Raw genomic sequence first — 9848 nt, 5'->3', positions numbered from 1 at the left:
TCACAGTCAGATCAAGGTCCACAACAAGTCACAGTCAGATCAAAGTCCACAAGTCACAGTCAGATTAAGGTCCACAAATCACAGTCAGATCAAGGTACATAAGTCACAGTCAGATTAAGGTCCACAAGTCACAGTCAGATCAAGGTCCACAAGTCACATCCAGATTAAGGTTCACAAGTCCTAGTCAGATCAAGGTCCACAAGTCACAGTCAGATCAAGGTCCACAAGTCACATTCAGATCAAGGTTCACAAGTCCTAGTCAGATCAAGGTCCACAAGTCACAGTCAGATCAAGGACCACAAGTCACAGTCAGATCTAGGACCACAAGTCACAGTCAGATAAAGGTCCACAAGTCACAGTCAGATCAAGGTCCACAACAAGTCACAGTCAGATCAAGGTCCACAAGTCACAGTCAGATTAGGGTCCACAAGTCACAGTCAGATCAAGGTACATAAGTCACAGTCAGATTAAGGTCCACAAGTCACAGTCAGATCAAGGTCCACAAGTCACATCCAGATTAAGGTTCACAACTCCTAGTCAGATCAAAGTCCACAAGTCACAGTCAGATCAAGGTCAACAACAAGTCACAGTCAGATCAAGGTCCACAACAAGTCACAGTCAGATTAAGGTCCACAACAAGTCACAGTCAGATCAAGGTCCACAACAAGTCACAATCAGATCAAGTTCCACAAGTCACAGTCAGAATAAGGTCCACAAGTCACAGTCAGATCAAGGTCCACAAGTCACATCCAGATTAAGGTTCACAACTCCTAGTCAGATCAAAGTCCACAAGTCACAGTCAGATCAAGGTCCACAAGTCACATTCAGATCAAGGTCCACAAGTCACAATCAGATCAAGGTCCACAACAAGTCACAGTCAGATCAAGGTCCATAACAAGTCACAGTCAGATTAAGGTCCACAACAAGTCACAGTCAGATCAAGGTCCACAAGTCACAGTCAGATCAATGAGCACAAGTCACAGTCAGATCAAGGTTCACAAGTCACAGTCTGATCAAGGTTCACAACAAGTCACAGTCAGATCAAGGTCCACAAGTCACAGTCAGATCAAGGAGCACAAGTCACAGTCAGATCTAGGTCCACAAGTCACAGTCAGATCAAGGAGCACAAGTCACAGTCAGATCACGGTTCACAACACGTCACAGTCAGACTAATGTCCACAACAAGTCACAGTCAGATCAAGGTTCACAACAAGTCACAGTCAGATCAAGGTCCACAACAAGTCACAGTCAGATCAAAGTCCACAAGTCACAGTCAGATTAAGGTCCACAAATCACAGTCAGATCAAGGTACATAAGTCACAGTCAGATTAAGGTCCACAAGTCACAGTCAGATCAAGGTCCACAAGTCACATCCAGATTAAGGTTCACAAGTCCTAGTCAGATCAAGGTCCACAAGTCACAGTCAGATCAAGGTCCACAAGTCACATTCAGATCAAGGTTCACAAGTCACAGTCAGATCAAGGTCCACAAGTCACAATCAGATCAAGGACCACAAGTCACAGTCAGATCTAGGACCACAAGTCACAGTCAGATCAAGGTCCACAAGTCACAGTCAGATCAAGGTCCACAACAAGTCACAGTCAGATCAAGGTCCACAAGTCACAGTCAGATTAGGGTCCACAAGTCACAGTCAGATCAAGGTACATAAGTCACAGTCAGATTAAGGTCCACAAGTCACAGTCAGATCAAGGTCCACAAGTCACATCCAGATTAAGGTTCACAACTCCTAGTCAGATCAAAGTCCACAAGTCACAGTCAGATCAAGGTCCACAACAAGTCACAGTCAGATCAAGGTCCACAACAAGTCACAGTCAGATTAAGGTCCACAACAAGTCACAGTCAGATCAAGGTCCACAACAAGTCACAATCAGATCAAGTTCCACAAGTCACAGTCAGATTAAGGTCCACAAGTCACAGTCAGATCAAGGTCCACAAGTCACATCCAGATTAAGGTTCACAACTCCTAGTCAGATCAAAGTCCACAAGTCACAGTCAGATCAAGGTCCACAAGTCACATTCAGATCAAGGTCCACAAGTCACAATCAGATCAAGGTCCACAACAAGTCACAGTCAGATCAAGGTCCATAACAAGTCACAGTCAGATTAAGGTCCACAACAAGTCACAGTCAGATCAAGGTCCACAACAAGTCACAATCAGATCAAGTTCCACAAGTCACAGTCAGATCAAGGTCCACAAGTCACATTCAGATCAAGGTCCACAAGTCACATTCAGATCAAGGTCCACAAGTCACAGTCAGATCAAGGACCACAAGTCACAGTCAGATCAAGGACCACAACAAGCCACAGTCAGATCAAGGACAACAAGTCAGACGCATGCCCTGTGGACCAGTATATATTCAGGTGGATAGTGATTCCACTATTAGAGTGTGATTCCTGGTAGGAAATCGGTGAAACAACCAGCTCTTACAGAGGAAAAGAAAGTTGGCGCTAAAAAGTATGAGGAAACAAAGCTACAAAGAAAATGATAAGCGTGTTTGACAGAAGAACTGCCCCTGGCTTATATACAATAATGATCTCATATTTTACATCTGATGCAGAAAGGAAAACATTGCAAATTGTGAGTTTGTGTCCAGCACGGATAATTTCACGAAAATAGAAAATTGCGTAAGCATTTTTCCCTATTTTAAAAAAAACACAAACGGCGCATCAGATATTGAGAATGTATGAGCATTAGTCAACAACCCTAGTTTTTACTTGCTTTAGGATGAGAGTAATGATGAAGAACTAGAAGAATTAAAACTTTGGAGGATTCCGAGGAATCTGACTGAACTGACAGAATTAAAGGTTCAAAAAGGTATTCAACTCGCATCTTAAATGCTTATTGTAATATTTAATAAAAATGTTCAAACTTGAAATTTTCAATCATGTTGAATCATTCTTGCATATCATTTGGGCTAGTAAAGTTTTGTTTGGGCTACCAAATTTTGCACTTTTACTTGCCCAATTGGCTTGTGGTAAAAAATCACCAAAGACCCAATTATAAGTTAACGCCCCCAATTTTTACCTGTATGATAATCAATGGTAAGCCGACTGTCAATCAAACATTTAACAATATACCTCAAGGGGAGTGACATCTGCAGAGTGGTTCTTCAGAAGATTTTTAAATGACCCCATCGTATTTTTACATTTGTGTGATTATATCCCCTTTGAAGGGAGCACGGCTCTTTATTAGAAGAAACTTGAAATCCCTTCACCCAAATATGCTTTTTGCCAAGTTTGGTTAAAATTGGTTCTGGAGAAGAAGTCGAAAATTTGAAAAGTTTACAAACAAACAACAGACAAGAGACGATCAGAAAAGCTCATTTGAGCTTTCAGCTCAGGTGACCTAAAAATGTAGACATGTGACGTAGATGTGAACAATGTGTCTATCAATATTGAAAAATATAGTACATTTTTCTAATGGCTGAGAATTCTGACAAAAATATAAGTAGACTGTAAATATTAAAAATAAATTTTATTTTGAAAATACATGAGGATATGAACTGCAACACTTCATGCCGGCATACTGTTCATGAAGCACCAATATGTTTCATGAAGTATGTTGGGGTAAAGCGATGCAGTTCATGTCCTCATGATGTGTTTTTCAAAAATGAAATTTAATTCTTTAATCTCTCCTTCCCATGAATAACCACGTTACCTCCAAAGTATCCCTCTGGGTCTTTATATTTCAGAACTTCTATGGCAGGGGATTCCCCATTGAGATCATCTTGTCCAGCGTAGCTCTCCCGTTCTTCACAGAATATGAAACTCATACACCACTGCTGCCAGGACTTCCAGGATAAATATCTCTCTTTAAAACCAGCAGCATTGTTGAATAAACTAAAGGACAGATAAACATAGTTCAATTAATAGCTTGCTACTGACTATCAATAAAACTACTGTACAGAAGGAAACATTCGCCCCCTTTTTATTTTTGCCCCCTTTGACCTTGTTGTCAGTGAGTGAAAATAAGACTGGACGAAACTATTTTCTCTATTATCTCTTCTTTACACAACTGTGTATGGGTGAATCTAAAACTGGGCGAAACCATCTATAAGTGTAGAGAAGTAACCCTGTATACAGTTTGCAAACTTTCACTTGGAAAATACCTGTGAAATAGGCGTATTTATGAATGGTTTCTAATCTAAATATTTCTATAAGAAACCTTAAGGAATGCTGTAATGTTAAACTCTATGTACATACACTGTATATATGACTGAATATCTGCTGTTTACATGTAAAACTTATACGGTACCAATTTTGATGCACCAGATGCGCATTTCGACAAATAATGTCTCTTCAGTGATGCTCAACCGAAATGTTGGAAATCCGAAATAACTATGAAGTTTTAGATCTAAATATAGCCAAAAACAGCGTGCCAAACAAGTGGAGCCAAATTCATCTCAGGATAAGAGCTGTGCATGAGGGAGATAATCCTTAATTTTGAAGTGAATTTCTAAATTTTATAACAGCAATTAAATATACATCCGTATTTTCAAGCTAGTAACGAAGTATTTAGCTACTGGGCTGTAGAGACCCTCGGGGACTAACAGTCCACCAGCAGAGGCCTCGACCCAGGGGTCATAATGTAAAACTTATACGGTACCAATTTTGATACACCAGATGCGCATTTCGACAAATAATGTCTCTTCAGTGATGCTCAACTAAAATGTTTGAAATCCGAAATAACTATGAAGTTTTAGATCTAAATATAGCCAAAAATAGCGTGCCAAACAAGTGGAGCCAAATTCGTCCAAGGATAAGAGCTATGCATGAAGGAGATAATCCTTAATTTTGAAATGAATTTCTAAATCTCTTACGATAAATTATCACTACTGGTGTCAAATGATAAATGTTTTGATAGAGGTGTTAGAAAAACTGTTGTGGTTTTGAATTATCATGTAAAAAATATATGATAAAGTTGTATCCTGTCCTGATAATCTATTTGGAACATACTGTGTCCATTCTTACTGATAGTTTGTCTGTGGTGGAGATACTTATTAGAAATTTGTCTTTGTTGGAGATATTTTTTTAATTATGTGTCTGTGCTGGAGATTTTTATTAGTAACTTGTCTGTGTTGGAGATATTTGTATACTTATTGATAATTTCTGTGTGTTGGATACTTATTAAAAAATATCTGTCTTGGAGATATATGGTACAAGGGGTAGGGGTTTTGGTACAATGTTGAACCCAAACTGGTCATACTCATTAAAGGACACATCTCATGGTTTCAAAGTATACAACTTATTTCAAATTCAAGTTTACACCCTGTATTTCCTACAGCTATACTTCTACTATTGCATCCAAACTTTTTAATTATAAACAAACTTTGCAGTGCTTAGATATAGACCATCTTATACGTAATCCACCAACATGTTCTTGTTCTTCATTTTCGTTCAACTACAGTCCAGCTGGACATGCCATTACTGGTGATGTTGATATAGTTGAAAATGAGGACCTCAAATCACTTATTCTTAAAGGTCCTAAATACAGAGAACCTCGGTCTTTTAATTGGCGAAGGAACTTCATCTCTATTATGAGTTCTGTCGAAGATGATGCCAGACGATGGGCTAAATATGAAAAAGAAGAACTTGATACATTGTCAGAATGGGTTAAAAGCATAAGAGGGATATTAAAATCCCGCATTAGACACATGAAAACAAAATTACGTACCATCTATCCTTCTGTGTTTAGTAAACCAGAAGTGATAAAAGAATTAAATAGGTTACATGAGGAATATGTTTTGGTTCCAGCTGACAAAGCTAGTCACAACATTGTCTTTGTTTGTAAGGCTCATTATTACAACTGTATTTTAAATGAACTTGGCATTAATTCCACTTTTGGTAATCATACTTATACTCCAACTGCCCTTTCAAAAGACGAAATTCTTCAAAACCATGCTTCAGTTTTAGACACATTTAATATTCCAGTCAATGGGTCGAATGAATATGAGTTACCGTACCTATACTGGATTCCTAAACTACATAAAAACCCTTACAAACAAAGATACATTGCTGGATCCAGTAAGTGCTCTACCAAGCCCCTATCTTTGCTCCTCACGAAAATGTATACAGCTGTGAAGGAGAAACTTCAAACTTACTGTGCGACTACATATGCCAGAAGTGGTGTTAATCAAATGTGGATTCTAAAAAATTCTAAAGAACTTTTAGTAAACTTGAAATCACAGAAATTTTCCCAAATCAATAGCATTAAAACCTATGACTTTTCAACAGTATACACGACCATTCCTCACGATAAATTAAAGACTAGACTTTTTGACATCATAGACAGTTGCTTCTTCAACAAAAACGGAAAACGGAAATATTCATATCTAGTGATCAGTTATTCAAAAACTTACTTTGTTAAACACCACTCTGATTCCACGCAAAAGTACTCTGCAGTTGAAATAAAAAATATGCTAGAGTTCCTCATTGACAATATCTTCGTGGTCTTTGGTGATCAGGTCTTCCAACAGTCTGTTGGAATTCCCATGGGCACGAATTGTGCTCCTTTGTTAGCTGACCTGTTTTTATATTCATATGAAGCAGAATTTATTCAAAAACCTCTACGTGAGAAGAAAACATCTCTCGCTGTGACCTTCAATTCGACTTTTTGATATATCGATGACGTTTTGTCTATTAACAATGATAGCTTTCATTCATATGTCGATTTGATATATCCCCGTGAGCTCGAAATAAAGGACACCACAGAGTCGTCCACTTCTGCTTCATACTTAGATATTTTATTGAAAGTAGACATTAACGGCAAACTAACAACTCAACTGTATGACAAACGGGATGATTTCAGCTTCTCCATCGTCAACTTCCCACATTTATGTAGCAATATTCCATTATCACCTACATATGGTGTTTATATATCTCAACTGATTTGATATGCAAGAGCTTGTTCTGGGTATAGTCAGTTTTTAAATCGAGGTAAGCTACTGACAAACAAGTTGATGGTACAGGGATTTCAACAGTCTCGATTAAAGTCAGCATTTCGCAAATTCTATGGTCGTTATAACGATCTAGTTCGTCAATACAACCTCGCATTGGGTCAAATGCTGTCTGATGTGTTTCATACCGATTGTTAAGCCGTTCTTGGCACACTGATTTTGACTGCGGATAACTCCGTCTACCTGATCAGGATATGGGGCTCACGGCGGGTGTGACCGGTCAACAGGGGATGCTTACTCCTCCTAGGCACCTGATCCCACCTCTGGTGTGTCCAGGGGTCCGTGTTTGCCCAACTATCTATTTTGTATTGCTTGTAGGAGTTATGAGATTGATCAATGTTCGTTATCTTCACCTTGCATACAACATTACATGCATTTTGTGTTCTTTATACTTATAGTAATTAATTCAAATATATTATTCACCAAAATTTTGCGATAATTAACCGCTATATAGACTTAAATCTAAGCCCCCATTTCAAAAAGTCTAGTTAATTAGGTAGGTAGTCACGTGGTACAGTGACGTCACATGCGCACTTCGGATAGTGAAAGTACTGCGACATATTATTAAAAACTCAACTTTTAGGGGCCTAATTTATTTACCATGGGCAGCATTTAAATCAATGTTCACAAATTGTCCAAGTTTTATATGTATTCGCCACCAGTACACACATATAACGATGTAAATGCTCAAATATAGCGAGTAAAGCGTGTATGAAATCGGCAATATTGTGAGTAAATAATGTTTATATGGATCGCTGTCTACAAACTCTTTGGTGATGTTATTTCTTTATACATCTGTAACTGGCGCTGTTTTTCTAAAATAAACAGTGCAATCATTATTTACTTTTGGATTAGACAAATTATGATACGTTAAATTGTTGACAACTAGGCCCTATGCCAAGCTATTGTCACGAGTGCATTTCGAAAAGAAAAAGACAGCACACACACAAATCATTAAAAATAATCAAATTTTATTTTGATAAAGCAATCTTATTACTATTTTTGAATTGTGATCTGCACGTCTTTAGGAAGTACGAAGTGGGAGCACGGCGTTATAGCACTCAAGATGCTATATATACGAGTTCAATAAGGAAATTATTTTATAATTCAATTTAAAGTTAGGAAATACAATATTCTATTATTTGTATAATTACAAGTTCAATTATTTTGTATCTTTAATTTTGTTTGTTTGTAAATCTACCAGTTGGTAGAAGTTACATTGTATCGTCGATATATGTTGTTCCAAGGTGAAGGTCAGTTGATCCGAGTGTGTATTGAATTTGAAGAGCAAAACAGAATGTATGTCATAGGCCTACCAGTGCTTATAGCTTCAATTTATCCATTTTCTCGTAGTTTATCAGGATCTCTGTACAAGCGGTTTTTGAAAAGGTGACTGGGTGTGTTTTTTAAGGTAAAGTTCTTGCTCCAACAACAAAATTTAAATTATCCACGTCTTTTTTCTCGTACCTTCCTTCGAAAAATTGAAAAATACTCAGTCTAAATCCTTTCTACCGACAACTAGTACACCCAAGCACGACACAAAACATCTTAATGCGTTATTATTTACAAGCCGTCAACGTGATAATTGGTTTTTTGTCGATTAAATCTAATCTCTTTATGAAATGGCTAATAGATGTTTTCAAACCCGAGGGCGCATATGACGTCACACAAAATGGCGCGTAAACTAGCGAAAGAAAATATGCATATCACAAGATTTGAATTTCATCGCTTTCAAACTCGAAAACTACGCAGAATATTTCATTTAAAACACAAAGTAGTTTTAGGCATAAAAAGAGTTAATTTTCCTGAAAAAATGAAAAAGTTTAGAAAACATGCGTTGGGTCCTTTGAATATCTTTATCATTTGAGAGGCTTGTTTGATGTGACTGATCCTCTTACTTTCTGATTGCATAGCTGCGTTGAGATTCATTAGTAGACATATATCTAGAGACTATGTACTGCAATGGAACTGCCATCAACAGTAGTCCCAGCTGTAAACCTGCTATTCGGTCTATAGGCATTGTGCTTTATTACCAATCCATTCTTCTGAAACAAAATGAAGGATACAATATGAAAATCATTCTAAATTTCTTCTTTATGTATGAAACAGTTCAGATTTGGAGTTTAAAAATTTTCAGCAATATAGATTCCTTTTTCAAAATTTTCATATTTTGCTGCAATGCATTACAAACACACACATATATATAGTATGTATTTTCTCAATAAACCAGATTATTGGCCTGAAGTAAATTTTTACAATGGACGATTCTATTTATTATGGAATTTTTTTTTATCATTTTGGCAGTGTTCAAGCTTGAGAAATATGTTTCTAAGATGATGATTGTGTTAGAAGTTTTAGTATATAGGGTTTTGTAGGCTGTGCACCATTCCCAGACAGCATGAACAACCAACCCACTATGACTCTGACATTCCTCAGCAGTGATGAAACACTATTCCCACTATACACCCATTTTAACACATACACTCATGTCAGTGACAGGAAGGGACAAAATGCAATGGACAACACCAGCATTCGACCCTGAGCCCCGTGAATCTCTAGTCAGGCACTCTTCCTATGGAGCTATCTGGCAAACCGGAGATCGGACCCCACTGACCGCCACATTCCTCCCTCCTTAAATGTCTTCACACTTAAAGACCCAAACCCAGGATCTTAATCCTTTGGAAGGCATTTTCACTAGGGGTGAAACGATGCATCGCGATGCGGCTAAATCGCGATATAGTGGTCTCGATTTGATGTTCGATTTATTCTGGGTCTGTTTCGGTTCGATACGGTTCTAGAATCATTGCACACATTGTTTTTGATAACATGGTTTCTGATTGGTCAATGGAATAGAAAATTGTCTAATCAACG

The 9848-nt window shown here is 37.8% G+C and overlaps 1 protein-coding gene across 1 annotated transcript; it reads right to left on the bottom strand.

Annotated features, from left to right (window-relative positions):
• Positions 1–3638: 3638 nt before the first annotated feature.
• On the bottom strand, positions 3639–8997 carry LOC130053481 (uncharacterized). Its single transcript, XM_056160794.1, has 2 exons — positions 8876–8997; positions 3639–3861 (listed from the first exon to the last, which is right to left on the bottom strand). Exons 1-2 carry the CDS (start codon positions 8995–8997, stop codon positions 3639–3641), a joined length of 345 nt encoding a protein of 114 aa, XP_056016769.1.
• Positions 8998–9848: the final 851 nt, after the last annotated feature.

The sequence above is a fragment of the Ostrea edulis genome, chromosome 3 (genome assembly GCF_947568905.1).
Source record: "Ostrea edulis chromosome 3, xbOstEdul1.1, whole genome shotgun sequence".
NCBI lineage: Eukaryota > Metazoa > Mollusca > Bivalvia > Ostreida > Ostreidae > Ostrea > Ostrea edulis.
The sequence above is the reverse complement of the archived record's forward strand: the minus strand, read 5'-3'. Positions and strand labels throughout refer to the sequence as shown.

Bases quoted from the DNA above. Each gene is read 5' to 3' on its own strand.
- LOC130053481 (XM_056160794.1), bottom strand. From the start codon at position 8,997: ATGCCTATAGACCGAATAGCAGGTTTACAGCTGGGACTACTGTTGATG. The intron at 3,862-8,875 runs GTAAGAGGATCA...TCTGTCCTTTAG, and splicing joins CGCAGCTATGCAATCAGAAA to TTTATTCAACAATGCTGCTG.